At 35.8% G+C, this 20708-nt stretch overlaps 1 protein-coding gene across 10 annotated transcripts in view; it reads right to left on the bottom strand.

The window, feature by feature from the left end:
* Positions 1 to 4841: 4841 nt before the first annotated feature.
* Positions 4842 to 20708, bottom strand: part of IL15 (interleukin 15) — a 38850-nt gene continuing 22983 nt past the window's right edge. For 3 of the 10 annotated variants that reach the window (XM_069855282.1, XM_069855281.1, XM_069855279.1), the window contains exons 3-7: positions 15644 to 15753; positions 14461 to 14542; positions 13948 to 13989; positions 12548 to 12691; positions 4842 to 11951 (exon numbers count right to left, since the gene is read on the bottom strand). In XM_069855282.1, the coding sequence (XP_069711383.1) occupies positions 11841 to 11951; positions 12548 to 12691; positions 13948 to 13989; positions 14461 to 14542; positions 15644 to 15753 (489 nt within the window). In that variant the 3' untranslated portion in view covers positions 4842 to 11840. The remainder of the gene's footprint in view (positions 11952 to 12547; positions 12692 to 13947; positions 13990 to 14460; positions 14543 to 15643; positions 15754 to 20708) is intronic. The other 7 variants (XR_011337310.1, XR_011337308.1, XR_011337311.1 and 4 more) reach the window with 7 other exon arrangements.

Here is a 20708-nt window from a genome sequence, read left to right as displayed (position 1 = left end):
CATGAAAGCGAGTTAATTTTTTTTCTTGCATGGGCATGCACTTGGCATGATGGAAGGAGTGGATATGCATCTCAAGAGATTTAATCTCTTGTTCAGTACTGTTTCAGCTGCAGAACCTTGGGTGGTCTCGCTATTGACACCAGTTAGGTTGGAGATGAGTGTATTCTGGCTGTTTAATGACAGGAAAGTATGAGTAGCACCCTTAAGGGGAAGAGGGCTGTAAAGTGAAGCACATAGAGCATTTTTTTTACCATGAAGCAAGAAAGCTTTTTACTGTGGGGACAGTATAAGGCAGATCTTGTTATATATTGTTCATAAACAAAGGTATTTATGTCAGGGTTTGTTGTTTAAAAAAGTGCCTGAATGCATATGCTACTTAATTTTTATTCTCTACTTCTCAGAACCTTGAGATTTGCTAATCTCAACATTCATGGACATGATATTCAGCCAAGAAAATAACAGTGCTGCTATTTTATCTCTGAGTTTCCCAGAGTTCTATATATTGTGGTAGTTACAGAATATCTTTAGGTATTAGAGATCACCATTACTGATGCCGGTTGCTCTTGAAATGCTACTTGTAGCTGTGCAGGGAGAAAGAAGGCTCTGGCTACAACATACTGTCTACCTCGGTATAGTAGACTAGACATTTGGTCATGATTTGCAGGCTTGGAAGGATGTAGCTAACAGTTTAGTGAGAGGACTGGTAGATACCTGCATGTCTAAATTCCAGATTTTGTCAGCTTTTATTTAGTGGTTACAGTTACTTGAAGAACCATAGAAAACAAAAAAATTACTTTCTGTAACTCCACTCCTTCCCTGGGGCTCCTTATGGCAAATTTTTCAGCAGTGTTATAATTTTTGTCATGTGACTTTATGTCATCACAGTTTAAAAATACTCCTTGCTTTCTGGCACTAGATGCAGAATCATTCACTCATCTGGTCACACCTGGATAAGCTGTGCTCTGCTATTTGGCCAAGGAGTAGTCTTTCATCCTTTCTTTTTATCTGTATAGATGTAGAGGTCTTTGATAAAGTAGTAAGAGCAGGACGTTTCTTTTAAGGCAGCTTGCTTAGAAGAAAATTATCTGCACTATGATAGCCTCATAGCTATCATCGTCATCCTATTAGGTTGCTAATGAGAATTCTAGAAGCTCAATTGCACAGAAAGAGATATTAGAACTTCCAAAGAACTATTTCAGGAGCCATTGGCTGTTGGGGATTGTGTCCTTTTCCTGTGCATTGAAGAAGACAACACATCATTTCAATAACTTGGAAATGGAGATCTTATACAAACAGGTATCTGGAAAAGCTTACGTCCCACCTGCTGACACAATTGATTCCTGCTTTGTGGAAGTTTACCTGCTTGAGATTTCTTCACCAATGCCGAAACAAAACACAGACTATCCAGCGTTATCACTGCTTCCGGAAGATCCCAGAAGATCCTGAGGGAAGAAAGGAGGACATTAAACTGAGAAACAACCCCAAACCTTTAGGTCTTTAAAGCAATAGTTAATATCTGCAGCCTATATATCATAGCTTGAAAAAGTTAAACTTAGAAATAACTCAAGAAATTCAACGAATTCTGTTTAAGTTGTCCCAAGTAGATCTTCATAATTTATTAGTGGTATAAAATAGTAGAGGCCGAGGTTCTAAAAAGGAATTATGTTAACTGATAAAAATACAGTACAGCCAAGGGATTTTAGGTAAGTTATCTTATCCAAATGTCTGATATCTACTACTAGAAAGATTATCTAGGGTAAAATGAAGCCCAGTCACTGTCCTGTAGTAGGCAGTATAAGAGAGAAATGTTATCTGAAGACATCAGTGAACAGTATAAAACATCGAACCTTTCATGAAACCAGGAAGCTTGTTACAGAAAAAAAAGTTGCATAAATTATTTGAAATGACCTAATTTTCTTTGAATTAGTTGCAGCAATCTTACTGAAGGAGATATAGATTAAGGCCTCATTTGCTATTTCTTTCATTGCTATCTTGTGAGTAAAAGAAGGAAAAAGAAAGATCCGTGCAAAATGGGATGTAAAAAGTCACAATTAATGTTAATGAGAAGAAGAAATTCCCAGCTGTCATAATGCATGATGATGAACACCTGCTATTCAGTATTTTTGCCTGTGACAGATGCACTAGATCTCTGACCCTTAACCAAGCCAGCAGCAGTTTGGTACAGACTCCAAAGGAGGTAAACACCGGTGCTGTAGTGGGTCAAAAACTCCTTCAGGAATCCCCCAAGAAGCAGAGCAACAGTGAACATAGATAAATTGTAATTATAAGGAGTTTCGTGCATACCTCTCCTGTTGTATGTAAATTAACTATGAGTCAACCACTTTTATCCTATAAATATGACAGCCTAAGCGAGCTTTCTTTGAGCTCTCCCTGCTAGGCAGCATGAATGCATAGTGATGGTCTCCCCTCGTGCTGGGACACCTCTCAATGGTGCTTCTCAAAGCAGTGAGATCTTCTATCTAGACTGACCATTAGTGAGCCCAATTTGAATCCTCCCTGCATGGCACCTGGACTGTACTCCAGCTGATTCTCCTCTTTACCAGGGATTAGTTGTTTAGCTTAAATAAATAACTTTTTAAATGGAATAAATCTGTTTGCTTAGCTTGCTTAGTGTGAGTAGCCAGACTTGCTGAAGTATTGGGCCACAAGCTGAAAATTTCCACTTAAAACATTCTCAACAGATACAACCTGCTTAGTCAAAACAGCTTGTCTGGAGTTAACAAAAACCAGAAGGTGCAGAAGATCTCAGAACCAAATATTACTAGTAGTGTGAACCATTGTGGGAGAGGTGGGTGAATAGTCTGTAAGGGTATAGTTCTCCAAGTATTTCTTTGTTCATGTTGGCCCCACTGTCCAGAGCTGACCATACTGCTTATACCCCTCCACTAAATTATTTATTTCATAAAATCTCATGCCTGAGAGTCTGCTTCACAAAACCTTGGATTCGAACTTCAGAGAGAATGCCAAACATCCAGACAGAAGGTAATGAAATTTGGGATAAGCATGGTGAAACTTTGAAACTTCAGCCTAGTGTAGAGGGTCAGGTGTGCACATGTAATCCTTTAGATATAAATATGTATAATCCTATATAAACATGTATACCCTTTAGATATAAATACATATAGCATGATGTTTCTATGTATGTTTCTTCCATGTAGTAAATAATAGAGTGTTGCCATTGAACTCTGTTAAGTCACAGTTTTACCGAAATATGGATTTTATCCTAAAAAAAGGCATTCATGACTTTTTGGAGGACTGAGATTTCCATATACTACTAATTGGATAAATATTAAGTGACTTGAATGCTTTAAGATTGACTGAAAGCGTGACTTCTCAGTAGCCCATTCAAAACGAGTAGACTCCTTCAATTACAAGAAATATTAGGCATTTTTTCTGTGGAAGAAAACCTTGTCTCGTTGAGAAACTGATGATTCAAAATATCCTAAGCTAAGGCTTGTAATATGTCTTGTATTACTACAAGACTACAGATTTCAAGCTAATTGAAGGAAGTCTTAGAAGGACTAGGAAAGGCAACTTTTACATAGAATGTTTTCTTAGTTTTACCTAGAGTACAAGTAGCACACTACTACTACAATACCATGCTTGTGCCATGTTAGAAACTTTCTAATGACATTAGTATATTTTAAATTTGTCTTAAATTCACTTTTTGCTACTTTAATGAGACCTGACATCTGTGGTTCAACAGTCATTAAGGTTGCGTAATGATTACTGACATGCAATATTTCATTTTGAAAAGCCGAGTACAGCTGGTTCCTGAAAGGCGTTGAATAAACAAAGCTACAGGCTGATGGCTTCTGTTCCTCTTACAACCGGGAAACTGTATTTAGGATTAATGCTGGTTCCCTCAGCAATACTGTCACTGTATTTTAAAACTGATTTTGAGAAAGCAACTTGACATACAAAAAGTGAGTTGCAGGTCTTCGTTTTCCTCAGTTCAAACTTGTGAAAACAGTGTGTTAGAGGCCAGTCTCAGAGTACTTTAAATGTTTTTATTTTTACTGGAGGTAGTCCTTGGAACTGTGGAGGTTTTCATGCTTTTTAATTCTGATGACAATTTAGCATTTTCTGATGATGATAGGCTTGTTTTTCCTGGTTAGTTTTTGCTTGGATGCTCTGTGGACCACAAGCTGAAAAACTCTTGATTAGGGCATATGGTAGTAGATCCTGTACACACACGTACATATACACACATGTAAAATAAGGAGTAATACATGAATAAGCTCATCTGTTTGATGTAGGAAAGTGGATAAACTCTAAGCTTAGAAGTAGATAAAATCTGATTATTCCTGAAGACTGCAATGAATATAACAAAAATAGTGCCTCTACCTTAAAGTGCTTGGAATGCAAAGCATACATAAGTAAATACGACAGATATGTTAGGTAGAAATAGGTGTATTGGAGCCTGTATGTGTCTAGTGGCAAATCTGCATGTTCTAGAATGCTTCGTGCAAATAATTTGCAATGTTTTGAAAAACAAACCAGAGCATCTTTTAATTTTGCTTGTTTAAATTTTCGTAGTCAGTCCTTGATCCACAAAGCAATACCTGATTTTTGTGAAATGCCAGTATAAATTAAAATGTGTCTCTATCACAAGTTGTAGATGGAATGTTTTACCTTGCTTCTGCCACAATAATTATGACATCTGGATCATTTATATGGCTAGTGTTGATATCATGTAGCTGCCAACAGAGATCGAGTGTGCAGTGCAAACCACAAAAAAAAATTATATTGATTGACTAAGCAGTTGGGAATTTTACTGATAATAAACAGTATGGGAGTGAACACATAAAGCCTTGTGATTGTATTATATTAAAGCACATTATTTTATTATTAGATTATGGTTACATTATGTATCATAAACAACACGGTTACATGTTATCATGCTTTAACATAACCACAGTTCTTATAATTTAGTATGTTCTGATATATAAAGCATGTTTCATACTAGAGTTTGACCACTGTTTCTTCAAAAGTAACATTATTATTGTATCAGTATATAAAACGGCTGAGCATATTTGTTCATAAATATAAATTACATAACATTCTTCTTAAAAAAATTATTTCTTTTTACTAGAAAAAAAGATCAGCTCAGGTAAGATTATTGTAAATTAACGATCTCTATAGAGCAAACAAAACACCAGAAATTATAAATTCTTAGGGAAACTGAATAATCAAAATATAAAATGAAGCATATATGCTTATATATATGCTTGTTAAAACATATATAATATATTATATATACATGCTGCATGTTCATCCCCTGAGCTTCAGATAATTTTCTGAGTCACATATTATACATGTTTATTTACGTTGAAAAGCACAACCACTAACAAATATACAAAAGGTTTTAGCACTGAACAAAATTTGGCTAATTCTCAGCGCTATTTCATCAGGTTTAAAAAAAGCAATATTTTATATAAAGATGTAATCACAAAATAGGAAATCAGAACTGAACCTCTTTTTATGCTGATGGAGCTAATGGCACACGGAGAAGTGATGTAAAACAGGACAGTTTGCTGGCTGCAAACTTTGTTAAAGCCTGTAACATTGACAAATACTCTCCTGCTCAACAGAAAGTGCAGGTGATCCTTTTTATGCTGTAAAAGCAGTTGACATGAGACCTATGAAAGACAAGTGAGGTTGCTGGAGGATATATGAAGCCACATAGCAAGTTGGTTTATCTGAGTGACTAACGAATATCCATAATTGTACATGCAGTTGAACTCTGACCTCTACATATTGAAGTGGAAAGCCCAGCAGAGTATGGAGTCTCACTAGGAACAGAAACAAAGGGGCAAAGTTTCTGTGGTTCAGAACTTTGTGGAATTAGAGTCTGGAAATGAAACCATGCTGTCATTTCTTTCTTGCCTAAGGAATTTGAATATGATGAGATAAATCTTAAATAAATACTTTGTTTTAGAAATTTGAAAGAACTGTGGAGACATCCCATTAGACTATAAACCCATTTATGTTCTCCGAGGAAATGAGATTTTGAAGGAGCAGGGTAAAGGATTCAACTCTTTTGGATGACACAGAATTAGAGTCACGGTTGATAGGAATTCTATTATGATCCATCTGTATTGGACACATACTTTTACAAATGGACTCTAATAGATCAACTGAGGATGGAGATGTTTATGTTCATTCATTTACTTTTTCCACAAAGACATGTTCTAAAGATTATGCTTCACACCTTAGATAACTCCTGACTTCTTGCCTCAACTCCTCACCTCTCCATTCACCATCTGGTGGAGACTTCAAAGCTTTGAACCACTAGTCACCATTCATCTCTGAAGAAATCTGATTCGGATTCAGAAAAAAGAGAACCAAGGTGATATTCGTTTGTATGTGAAAGTTGAAACAAGCTTCTATGGACTTAGGTATTCCTCAAGAAATTTCCCAGAAATCCACTTGACCTGTGTTCATGTTCTAACTTCATTCCTTTCCCCCACCTACAACACTTTTTGCTTTTAGAGGTTGTGATCTGCCTATGCCATGATACAGAAAACTCAGTCATTTAAACAGATGTTTCATTCTTTATTTGCCCATTTTCTCCCCTATTCTTACAAAACCAATTGATTCCTGATCAGCTTGAATTGGTCAAGGAAAATACCACCTCTAGAAACCATTCAGAAGAGGGTGAGGTTTTGGAAGGTTTTATTTCTTTGGGCCTTTACTTAAGATGTTGGTTATTGGCCTAAGTGAGCTTCTTGATTAGTGGGTGAAATTTCTCCAATATTTCCAGGGTTTGAATGAAAATAATTGGAAGGAAACAGCTTAGACATGATGATTTGATCTTATTCAACGTACTTAACCTACTAATTTATGGCTTTCTTCTCCTCTGTAAGTGCATGTGAGTAATAGTCTATGGAGACCATAGTAGCAAAGTTTAATTGTTTCTGCTCTGACTCTAGAGAACGTACAGCTCTTTACACGCTACATTATGACTCAGTGTCACGTTGATCAGTCTCCTGATGCTGAACAGAAATTCTGGTACAATGCTCAGTTTCTGTTGCTAGTAAGGTGTGCCATCATATGGATGAGTTGCAAGTGAAGGCCACTTAGGATAAAAAATTTATTCTATTTAAGAATTTATTCTATTTCTATTCTCAAGAACACCAATGTTGACTTAAGGATGCAATGAAGTTTGTGTCTCTTCTTTTGGCTTAATCCACTTGTTTGGAGCAGCTAGTTCATTCTCACATTCTTAATCATCGTGCCAAGACACTTCATCACGACCTTGGCTCAGGGAACTCTAGATGGGAATTTCCAAAGTCTTCCAAAAGCCCCCTTTTGTCCTGTTCGGGGGAAGACATTAATGGTTTGACTGCAATTGCAAGAAGTACTCAATGAAATTTGTTCTTTAGCCTTGAATTTGCAGATGTACCCTTACTTCCATCCAGCTCCTTGCCAAATTCAGCTGTAGATTCACAGTCAGTTGGACTAATTTTGCTTTCACTGTTGTTATTTGAAGTGGCTCTCACTTTTCTTTTCTGTCCTTCTCTTTGCTTTCATTCTTGTAGTGGATGTTTCAGTTTTCCTGGCTTTCCAATACTACAAGGAAGAGGTGTGACAGCTTAGTCACCTTTGATTATAATTGTGAGAAAAGAAAATCTTTTAATAGTGGAGTTATTGCTAGCTACAATTAGGTTCATCTTAGATGACTTTATTGTGATACTGTTCCCATATGTTCCTCTTATGAGAAATGCAACTAAATATTAATAGCTTCATCCTGTTGTGGAGTTGCCCACATTAAACTGGGAAAAGATGGGAAGCAGAGAGAGATTCACATGGATGACAGGGCTCTTAGTCTGGGTTTAGCGAACACCAGAATCACAATATCTGTGATCAAGCTGCCTAGACAAATGAATAGACTAACAATTGTAACATATTTGGGATGTGTACCAATGTGATTATCCAGTGCTATGTGTCACAAGAGAGCTGATTTGCTTCATGCCTCTGTCCTAGTCACTTTACCTGGAGGCAGAACCTACTGGAGAGTAATTTTCTGTGTAATTGCAAATGTCCTTTATCTTGCTAAGAAAATAGATCATGCTGATATATATATATTCACCGATATTCTGGTGTGACAGGAGATTAATATTGTTGCTCCAGTGTAGCCATGCAAGTACTAGAAGAGAGGTATCAGGGATTCATTAGGCTGGAAAAGACCTTTGAGACCATTCACTCCAACTGTAACTGTCCACTACTAAATCATGTACCCAGGCACCTCATCTACCCACCTTTTAAACATCTCCAGGGATGGTGACTCAGCCACCTTACTGGGCAGCCTACCAGTGCTTGATAACCCTTTCTGAAAATAATTTTTTCCCAATGTCCAATTTAAACTTCCCCTGACACAGCTTAAGGATGTTCCCTCTTGTCCTGTCATCTGTCACTTGGGAGAAGAGACCAACCCCCGCCTCTCTACAACCTCCTTTCAGGTGATTGTAGAGAGCAATAAGGTATCCCCTCAGAGAGGTAGTTGCAGTTCAGAATTTGCCTTTTTTCTGCTACCGTTGTTGATGCTGGCTTTCACAACATTCTCATTTCCAAAATAACTAGCATCAGTGAACACTTACATCAATTTCTTAAAAGGAGATTTGAATGGGGAAAAAGAGGAAACCACTTGTACCATCATTCAAGTCAAATGAGGATTCACCTGTATCTGCCTGGGCAAAATGGGCCATCAGCTATAGACCTGCAGCTGTGAAGCGTAGATAGACTGTTTAAAAGAAAATGTGGACTGCAGAAATTATTGGTTGAATTCTCTTATGTATTATATTTTAAGAAGGAGGTATTGTGGCTAATATTTCTTGAATAAAGATAACGATGCTGATCCAGAATCAACTTTAAATTACGAGGATTTTCAAGCACCTCCTGTGAAATTATCTGCACAGTACCTGATCAACAGGTGCTCAAATACTTGGAGCCACAGGAGGCAATGTTGAATTGATGAGCAACAAATAAAACAGGGTCCAATAAAATAACAAGGTGGAAGATGTCAGACATCATCTGCACTAGTGCTACTTTCATTCTCCTGTAAAAATATAGATACAAGTATAGATATTGAATACCAAGAAAGGAAAACAGATTTTAAGTTATTGCAAATTCAGGAACATAGAATTATTTAACTAGAGCTTCCGTGGAAGAGCATTATTCTTCTCTTCTGGTGTCAAAAGGTAGAGTTATTTTTCTTTCAGAACACAGAAACACTCTGCTGTGAGTCACCTTAGTCCCAGACTGAGAGGAATTAATTGGAGAAAACACAACATTAATCTTTTCTTAATGTTTATCAAGAGTAGTTGAAAAAGATTAAATAGTAAATGCCACTTAAATGACTCGACCCTCTGTAGAAAAAATACCTTCCTTCTCCTAGAGAGGTTTACTTCAAAAGAAGGCGCCTTGAATTGGTTTTTACTCTTCTGCCTGCAGTATTAACAAGTCAGATCAGATTCATGTATGTCATAGTCATATTGAGTCTTTTTCTTCAGAATATGTATGAATTCCCTCACTAAAAAAATACCAATGGCCTCCATCCCTTATACTGAACAGATCATTTCTTATAACTGTCAAGATGTAGTAAAGCTTTATATTGACAGCTTAGCTCTCAGGAAAAGGAAAATTCCAGGAGAAATACTGGAAAACTAGATTACCAAATGGATTTTTGGTTTTAGAATATCCATCTAGAATAGGTAGGGGTGAAATTCAATATAAAAGAGATACGGACAAAGTTCAACCGAAAGTGGTTAACAGGGTGGCAGGCTGAGTGGTTACATACTTAGCAAAATTCTTTCAGAAAGAAAATGTGTACTATTTAACATACTTGCCGCTAGCATGTGTTTTAATAAAACACAGAAAATAATTAATTAATTGGACAACTGATTTTCACAATGCCCAAGATAAAGAGCAAAGGAGCTGCTTGTTTCTCCCATCAGGAATACTGCTGGATTGTGTTTCAACCTCCCTTAAAGCTAGAAATAAGGAAAATCCTTTTATCTCTGATTAAAGACCACAACTGTTGCCTGGTGTTAGCTTGCCTGTGCACGTGACATCAGGTAAGATAAAATCATATTCAATACATGCCATTGTCTTAAGGAAAAAATTAAAACTTAGGAACATTTTACTTCACTATGAAATAAACACTTATTTCATTGATGTTTGGTAGTGGCAAATAATTTGATGATTTGGTCTTTTCCAACCTAGTGATTCTGTGATTTCTTCTGTGATACCTCTGTCAGTGTTTAATCCTGGTATCAATGTGCTTACGAATGTACCAATCAGTTAATTTATAAGTCACCTGTAAGATGACTGTGCTCACATTTATGTTCTTTCTCATGTAGTTTACTGAAGACTGAGCTCCTCTGAGCACTGAAGATAGATGTTTGGGAGTAACCCAATGGTAAGGGAGTACCAGGCAGTGTATCTGTTGCCATAGTGAGATTGAGACTTCTTTCTTGGTAAGTGGACAGCAGAATAACTCAGTCTTTTATTGAATAAGGATGGAGAAATGGAGGTGCCTGGAGGAAAGAATTGCCTATTATGGATAGCAATCGGTATGACATAGTTATGAATCATTAAAAAAAAGCAGTTACAGTAGAAAGAGCTGAAAGAAGATCATGCAACATTTCAGAACTACCAGAGGACAGGTGACTTTGCATTGAGTCTTAGAAATGTAGTTATCGTGATTTCCAATAACTGGCCAAAAGTCACTCCTGCCTCTTTTCCCAAAAGGAGACCAAAGCTACAAACTATTAGATAAATACTAGAAATATTTCTACCACATAGATTTTTTTATTTTTTCTTTTAAATGTGCAAGATATTTGATCATCTTTATACATAGAATGAAATTTATGCTACTTTTCTTTGGTTGAATTTCAGATTGAAATCTTTGGTAATAGCTGAAGGAACTGGAGTAATTACCATAATGACTAAAGTAGTGTCTGTGTCAGAGGTAACAAATGAACTAAGGAAGCATGTTCTGTCATTGAACAGTAGAACTGAGCACAAGCATTCCTTTCTGTTGAAAAGTCTGAAGATAATTTTTGATACCCTTACACTACCATTGTACAAAAGGGAAAAAGGCAAGGAAGAATCTTTAAATAAATATTCTAATTTTATAATATGAATTCTTAGGTAAAGCAAGTAATTTGGTTCACCTGAAAACCATAGCAGAAATAAATATATTAAGAGACAGCCAATAGACCTTTAAGATAAATAGATGTCAGTTTATGTTTTTACACTAGTTCATTGGAGAAATGTTAATAAGAAAAAACATAGCAAGGAAAACTCTCACACATGACTCACAATAGAGGTGACAGAGCTAGGATCTTTTAGGAACACAGATAGCCAAATTCTTTACCTAGATATGAAAAAAATTACATTAATAATAATAAAAGGAGAGCTTTTCTCTGAAAACCTGCTCAGTTAGTTCTGAACTGAGGTTCACAAGGAGGTTCCCACTGCAGATATCATGAAATCTTCTGAGAGAATTTTGCTGAAAGTTGGTAAGTTATGAAGGACTTACAAAAAAAAAAAAAAAGAGAGATATTTTGAGTCAAGAAGCAGCTTTAAATCTTGTTAAATTCCTTTCATTTCTATTTCATAAGTACTATCATTTGTAAGCATTCAATTGTGAATACTTTGTCAATTATAGGGATTTCATTATTCTTCTTTTACTTGTTGTGCTATATAAGTAGGATTGTAAGTAAAAGTCTTTCAAGTTTATTGTTGGTGATACATAATTTCTCTGAGATGTGTTCATGGAAGAATGTTGGTTTGCAGCTTCTGTCTTCTGGTCAGTGTTTGCATTCCTTCTGTATAACCTTTACAAAACTCTGTATGAATTCTGTAAAATTTTTTTCTTCATACTCTTCACATTCTTTGCATTTTGCTGATGTTGCAGAATTCTGAAAAAGAAAATGCAACAGTAAAGCAGGATACTTTCTAATTTCTAAAGCAGGATATTCTTTCTAATAGAGAGTTAACTCATTTGTCCTCATTTTGAGAATAACTCCCATGGAGTCAATGACTACAGAGACCATTGCTGGAGGCTTCCATAGTACTTATGTTCTGTGCAGCTCCTTGGTTGTTTTCTGAGTGCGATCAGCACTTCATTGAGAGAAGCAAGCAGTTGTCCCTTTGAAAATTAGGATACTTTGCTGTGTGTGTCTGAGCAGACCTCACAGTAGCTACTGAAGTTAGAAACTATTTATAAGTACACATTCAAATACCTGATATATGTACATATGCATGCACAGTTGAAAGTATTTGCTCTGATAGGAATCCTGCAAGTGTTTGGGTTTTTTTTTAAAAAAAAAACCTACTGAATTCTACTTTTACACCATTGTATATGTAGCTTTTTCACTGGCTTGTGTACAGGTTACTGGATCCCGTTTGTTTACATCTAAACTATCCCAGCTTTTAAATAACAAAAGAGCTATTTCTGCCACTGAAGAAATGCTTTCAGTTTCCCTTTCTTCCATAGACTGTTTGTGTTACTTACCTTGTTTATTTCTAACCTTGCGTTTCCATTTTTCAATATGTTCACTACATCTTGTGTTTTACTACAATTTTTGATATAACATTCTTGAACGATAACTTTCATCTCTAAGAAAAAGCATCTCATTACAGGTTCTTGACATTCCTTCTGAAAAACATGAAGTTGTAATAGTTTTACCATTGGAAAGGAATGAATCAATGTAAAATGTGATTTATCATGAAGGGGCTGATTTTTATTTACTGGATATGGCTCCTTACTATTCAAACACTTCTAAATATCTGCAAATATTGACTGTGGGAGCTAAAACCATAAAGGCAGCCAGTTTGCTACAATGAGGTGAAACATGGTGTTTCAATGAAAAGCATTGCAAAATAATTAATTAGGACGGGAATTTGAGATAGTGGATTAAATTAGTATTTTTCTAGCACTTTTCTTTCAGAGGTCTGAATTCAGAATAGGCAGAGGAGAATAGAAAGTATTACCTGTATTTCACAAATTAAGAAAAAGGGGCAGAGGTAGTAATTTCTCCATCAAGTCAATGATAAAGCCAAGAATAAGTCCCAGGTTGTTTGACTTTCATAGCAGATTGCCCCACTTTAAGAAACTCTTCCTGACTTTAGCAGGTAGTAGATTAGTCATTACAATGAATTAATCTCTCTGGCTCAGTTCAGGTAAGGGAATATGCAGATGTGGACATGCATGTTTTGCAAACTTTTTTTCTATCATGTACAGGGCTAACTATACAGACACATCAGACTCTGCTTTATAGGCTAAAAAAAAAGCCTCTTCAGGAATAAATTTATTGAATCTGAGTTTAAGACCATCCTATCCAACATAGGTTTCTATGATTATTAAGAATTATATTGACAAATTTGCATAATTCATCCTTTGCAGGATAAATTATGATCTCCAACTATTAGAAATATAAACTTTTGAGAGTACCTAGGTATTTGCTGCTAAGCTAGGGAATGGCAAAGGCTGCAAAATGCACAGGTAGGTGCTAAAAGTTACTCTCCATATTTCACTTCTCCAGTATTTTATTCCATTAAAAAGGGCATGATGTTAAATAATAATCTTTGGAAGTATTTTCTTTGCCACTTTTTCCCTCCCGCAAACTAAAAATGAATATCAATATTATTTTAGCAGTGTTTGCTTTGATAAGATCATTTTGCATCATCCCTTATAACTGATTAATTTTAATAGCAGGTGATTCAATAAAAGTAATTCATCCCTGCTTATGTAATTTATCATAAGTACTTTAACTAACAGAACTGCTTCTTCAAAGGCAAATGATTTGATTTCTGAAACTTTTCTCAAATTAGACCAAGGTTACCTTAAGAGGCAGTTGCTAGCAAAGAAATGGAGCTACCATATTAGACCAGCTGTGGTCAAATTTTACTTACATCTTCATCTGTGTTTGCAGTATATAAAATGACATCAATGTCCTAAAAGGAAACAACAGTTAGAATTAGGAACATTAACTAACAGATTTTGAGATGATAAAGCTCTGCAAGACATGGATTATCTCCAAGTTCAAAGGCCAAATCTATCCAGCTACTGGCAGCCAGCAAGTCAGGGGACCTTAAAGTCACCTAGTAACCTGCAGGATGAGCTTCACTGTGAGAAGGAATCATCAGAATAGAGTCCCACAATACTTGCTCCAAAGGAGCTCTCTCTCAAACCCACTGCCACCTTTCTTAGGAAAAGTGAGAAAGAAAATAATGTTTCCTTCTAGCGTTGGCAATATTTGGTCAACTCCAATTCCCTTTAGCTTTCTATTCCTTTGAAACATTATACCAATACCATCCCTTTCCCTGTTCCATTTCACACGCACATCTTAGCTGAGTACAGTGCTATATATTTAACTATGTCTGCTCCTATGATTATATGAAATATCGACTTTTTGATGAGTTTACTCTGGATGTCTTGATCCTCTCCAAATCCTTCAGAACTTCTGCCCACTTGCAGTGACCTGCTGCTGTCTTTAGTACATAAGCACTAGAACAGAAGAAAAACAGTAACCGTTACTTTGAACAGTAGGTATACACATAGTTTCTGCTGAAAAAAAAAAAAATCCAGAGATTATTTAGATACTATATCTGTATCATTTACCTGTATGTATATACATGGTAAATGGTGTGGGACAAGCTATCAAATCATAAAATCATACAGCTATATAAAAACTGTATCTCGCAGTCACACACTGTATAAACAGTCAGTATGTCTTTTAAAAAGGCCAGTTTTATAGAACACAATGCAAGAGAAAGTTTCAACTACTTAATGAAAAATACCTACAATTCCTTTAAAGCCTACAAAAGCCCCACAAATTTCAAATTTTCTTACACTGAAATTCTCCTCCTTCCCCCTGGAGTTTCTACTGTAAGCCCTGTAAAAATAGTATTTATCATTTTAGATGTAACTTTTTTTTTTTTTGGTACAGGAAGTCTTCCTCCTACTATGAATAAGATTTTGCTCAGAGTGAACCACTAAGGAGCAGAAAGGTTACCTTCACCTTTGGAATATTTTTGGAATGTGAATTGCAGTATAATGTGCCCCCACTTGCATCCTAAATTTGATGCCTTTCAGTACTGTTGCACCATAAATAATAAACAAAAATGTAGGGAAAGACAGACCAATTGGTTTGGGAAGTTGGTTTAAAACAAGCATTTATTAAACATTTACAAAGAGTACATGCAGGCCCTAGAAGTAGGGACAGTTTTCAAGATAGGAAACTGGAGTGAACATAAAAGGTGGTATCTCATACACATAATTCAGCATATATATTTAAACATGTTCATATGTGCTGGGTTTTTTTCATTAGAAAGACATATGGCAATTGATTGAGGTCTTTAAATGCAACCATTCCAACAGCTTGAGAGTTCTCATGGAGATTAGGGCCAAGATACATTCTTGACCAGAATGAGCCCAGTCACAAAAAGAATAAAGGAAAGGACTGTGGCCTCTGAAGCAATGGTGGACTGCATATCATGGTAAGGAGAGGATCCACCCTCTTAAGCAAATTGGAGGCTAGTAGCGGCTGTAATAGTAAAAATAAATAATTTGTATTTACTGTCTAATTAACATTGACTTTGTAGTTACCATAAGAAGATGATGATTAGTCCCGTCTCATTCTTTAAAAGGCAAAGGAATTGGCTCTTCAGAAGAAGATACAGCTGATATTGCAGACAAATATTTTTCAGGTGTGTTTTCTGAAAGATACAACCAAGAAGATAGCTTGTCACAATCTGATTTCACAGAATTTTGCTTTCATACTGACTTAAATAACCAGTTTGACAAGACGTACAATCAAGACAAGACTACTTGTTGTGTTTAGATTAAAAGACCAACTGATCTGTAGCTTGGAGAAAAATATAATCATTTTACAAAACAGCTGATAGAAAATCAGATGCTGAGACACACAGCAAAAATCTGAACTCATCTTGGGCTCCCTATTTATTTATCTGTTCACACTGCAGACTCCAATTTAATGCAGGGACAATGTTAAAGAACTTTTGTTTTGTTTACCATCCTGGAGATCTTTCCCCTAGCTACCTATAACCACTCAAATTCTATGAGTAATGATAACATTACCTACAATATTCTTGTGACATTTATAAGAAAATCTTCATCAAATACATTGAAGGCCACCTTATGTGTGTGTGTAGATCTTAAATATAAAGTTTACTTATAGTATAAATATATACTTCATTACACAGTGCGTGTATTTCTAATACTGGTAAGTGATGTATTTAAAATTCTGGCAGCTGGAAATAAGGAGGAGGTGTGAGCTGTGCAACAACCATCAGCACAGAACACTGATCCAAAGTCACAAGTCCTTTGACAAGTTTCTTCACAAAGCTAGGTTATCTACAACTGCACTTTTGGTCCAAGGTTTTATTTCTTATCATATCTGCAACACTTTTATATTAACTCATTCAGATTATGTGTCTTTAGCAGTGGTTTATTTACATACTAACTTGCAAGTGAATATTTAAATGTGGGCCAGAGAACATAATGAAAACAGCTAGCACTGGACAGTGTTAAAAATATCAAAATGGGAAATTAATCCATGCATTGATGGGTTTGCAGCTAATTTGCTGAAAGCCACCTAATTGCTATGAAAACATCTCCTGGCAAATCCAGAACTTATACTTACCTGTTTAACAGGGGCCTTCTTGTTACTCTCATAAATAGAAAATGTCTTAAATACATTGGGATTATTTTGTTTCCAAAACTCAAAGTTAAAGCCGAAACAGCGTAGTTTCATGGAGAAACATTTTAGGAAATTTAAAATCTGAGTTGGCTTCAGTTGAAGAAAACATGGTTTAATCCTATGTTTTAATTTTTAAAAGGATGTTTTAACAAAATTATTTATAATGTATTAGAAACATTTTACAATAGATAAACATTCTGGTAATTTTACAACCCAGTTTTTATCAAACGATATGAGGTGGCTGCAAATGAAAATACGAAAGACCTACGTTGGGTCCATAAGCAGTTACGAGCTTTTTGTTTCTTAATTGGTATTGTGGGGCCTTAAAAAGCTGATCTGAGTTGAAATACATTGTCAAATATATGCTGTATAACAAAGTGTTCAAGGTCAGGAACAGTCATTACAGTATGTCATGAATAATGGGCGAGGATTATCATTAGTTTGTCATTTGTTTCTTTTTTTGAATAATAATTCACTGTGATGACAATGGAACACTGTGTTCTTCATGATTAATATAGTTGTCTTGATCTTTGGTTTTCTTAAATATGGTAGGTAACTATTTTACTGTAATGAAATAATCATTGCTAATTTGAAATAAGTGCTTAGTATTTAGAAGTAAGAAAGGACTTGTACTGATTGTAAAATACATAAAAATATAAAAATAAATATATATATAAAAAATATATATACTACATGCATGCTTTAAAGGGTATTCCATTTGCTTACAGAGAAAGAGGTTCTTAACCTCCAGTAGATCACCTAACACATTCCTTTCAACAATTCATGGCCATTTCCTTCTTGAATTTCTTAATTATTACATTCAAACCATAATTCAACAACCTAAGAAAATGTTAGACCACTTACATGCTTTGACAAATTGTTCTCCTGCCTTGGACACACATTGTTGTGATTTTTAAATTTAATGGTCAGTTTTTAATTTATTTATTATTTTCATTTCTTACTCTGTTTTAATCATTAACCAATTCCTTTCTATTTTTATTATATCTCTGATAGTTACCCCTTTCTTATCAAAGCTTGAACTTTGGACAAGGGAGTAGGTCATATTTCAACTCATAACATGTTTTTATCTGTAGCTTGTGTCCTGATAACCTAGGCTAAGGATTAAAGACTTTGTAAGTGAGTATATGCTATTCCACAATGCAATTGAGCGTAACAATATGCACAATAGTCTGTTTGGAAAAGGAATGTTGTTTGCTTATAATGAACTTTAAAGGAAGCACTTTAGAAGCTGTTACCATTGAATAAAATCTAAGCCTCCAGAGTGCTATTTTTTCATTAAAGAAGCAAACTTGACAAAGCTTTTCATTAACAGGGAAGGAAGAGTTGCTGATTTTGCTGTGTTGGCTCTCACAAACACTATAATCTGAGTTAGTCAAAATAAAATTGCTCTTTATAATATTTTAATTACGTGCGAAGGAAAGTACGGAAAGCTAAAATTTCTTGTCCTTGCCTACATACCGTATACCTAAGTTTCTTTATTAAAACTTGCATCTAAGTTTCTCATCGAATCATTGAGGTGTGATATTTATAACTTAGAAAATTTAGATCCTGTGCAATTAAATTTATCTACGAAAGTCCACTATTTTTATTTTGAACTGTGTATTTATTTTTATTTAGAGCATTTAGATCCTCAACTTACAACTCATCAATCACCAGCTGTTTATGTGTGCATAAGCTTGAGATACTATGTAAGTAGACAGCAGTCTTCTCTTACCTAACATTTTGCTAGATTGTTGTACTAGGTCTGGTCAGGATGGAGTTAATATTCTTCATAGCACCTGGGAGGGTGCTATGTCTCAGATCTGTGACTAAAGCAGTACTGGTAACTCACCAGTGTTTTAGCTGTTGCAGAACTGTTCTTGCAAGGCTTTTCTCTTTTCTGACTCTGCTGGCCCCCGCCATCCCCAGCAAGTAGGCTCGAGGTGCACGAGAAGCTGAGAAGCAACTTGGCCAGGACAGCTGACCCAAACTGAGCAGAGATACTCCATACCATATGACATCCTACTCAGCATTCAAAAGCTGTGGAGGAGGTTTTCAAATGCTTGGGGACTGTGACTGGGCATTGTTCTGCTTGTGGGATATGTGGGGAGGGATTGGTTTTGCATTACTTAGGATTTTTCCCCTCTTTACTTATTAAACTGTCTTTATCTCAGTCCATGAGTTTTTCTGACTGTTACCCTTCCAGTTCTCTCTCTCCTGTATGGCTGGGGTGGAGAGTGAGCAAACAATTGGGTGGCAACTTAGCTGCCAGCTGGGGTCAACCCACTACAACTATACAATGCAATCTCTTGATGACATTTGTTGGCATCTTCCTAGCAGTCCTTATCTGCTTCGCTCTTCTTGAAAGTTGTTCTTGAAAATGTTCTGCCTTTTTAAAACTGGACATTCTTTAAATAATATTCCTATATGATAACCTCCCCTTCTCCCGCTTATTCCGAGGAACTACAGCTTTCCTTTTTTTTTATTGCATAGCAGCAGCTCTCCTGTAGTGTTCTATTCTGCTTAGCTTATTCGGCTTATATGTGGGTAGTGTTGACATTCAAAAGACTATTCTCAGTAATCAGCATAGCAGGAAACTCTTTCAGTGTAATCACTTATGCATTTATGTGGTCTTGGTTTGCTTAAATACTTGTTCATTTTCTTTTGACAGTCACCCAGTAGGACTTCCTTCTCCTATATGCTCTAGCTAACTGGCATTTATGCCACAAAGTAAAGTTTAGAATGCCTGTTTGAAAAATTTGCCAAAAGGTCACAGTCATTGCTATTCCACTCAATACCTTAAACATCCAGATTTGCAGTGTGAGAAGTTAAATATTTCCTTTGACCTTTTTTTTTCGCAAAACGTGCTTAATACCTGGGGTTATATCCTTGCCTTGTGAAGGTATGTCCTATATTTGGCTATAGGTCCAAAAGAAGTTTTCCTTGATGCAAAGGATGATTTTAGACCTTTCCAAAGAATGTTACAATCATGTAGCAGCAAAACCCAACAGAAGGGCTGCAGTACTAGTTGAATATAAGTATGAATATTATAAATTATAAGGGCTTTCCTTTTAATCTGTCTGCATTCAGTCAGCCAGTTGCAGAATAACGTACAATCCATGGCCACAGGCCTCTTCCAGTAACAACCCTACTTGAAATCATGGGGCCAAGTCCATATTTACATGATTGAAAGATCAGAACATCAAACATACTGCTTGCTCCATAGGTTGGACTTACCCCTTGCCTATCAATTCAGGATCACTCGAGCATTTTTTGCCAACTGGCAAAATCCAGTCAGAAAAGAAAGATGATACATACTTCTTTTGTTTTAACATCCTTCCAGTAATGTCAGTGTTTGCAAGATACTAATCCCTTATTAAATTATGAAAGATCAACTTAGTGTTGTCCTGATGAAAGCCTATATGACATTAATGCTAGCTTTGCTTGACAAACTGTAATTAATAGAGACGCCCCAAGTTTTGGTAGGGGCAAAATTAATGAGTTAAAGGCATAGTCAATAAAGCAAAGAGGAAGTAAACAGCAAAAAGCTCATTTGTAGGGGACAAGATTTGACCACTTATCCCCAAACAACACCCTTCAGAGTACAATATGAAATAATTAGTAAAAAAGCCTGTCAGAATGTACACTCTTGGATTAGTAAGTGGTTGAATCACAAGAGATTCGAAATGTAAAGGACATAAATGAAACACAATACGAGAGCCAACAGAACTAGTCAGCACTGGGGATTATTTAGGAAAATGTGTCCTGGTCTGTATATGCTGTTAGGCATTCCCTGTAAATATTATTTGTGCCATGGCAACAAATAACCATTGTGGAACTAGAATAAAATTAGGGATAAAATTTTTGTGTGTTTAGGAGTAGGATAACATCTAAACAACTGCAAAATATAGAAACTTAAACAGTAGAAAATACAAAACTCTCAAACTGATG

This window comes from Phaenicophaeus curvirostris, chromosome 4 (genome assembly GCF_032191515.1).
Source record: "Phaenicophaeus curvirostris isolate KB17595 chromosome 4, BPBGC_Pcur_1.0, whole genome shotgun sequence".
Taxonomy (NCBI): Eukaryota; Metazoa; Chordata; class Aves; order Cuculiformes; family Cuculidae; genus Phaenicophaeus; species Phaenicophaeus curvirostris.
This window is presented reverse-complemented; position numbering and strand designations above follow the sequence as displayed.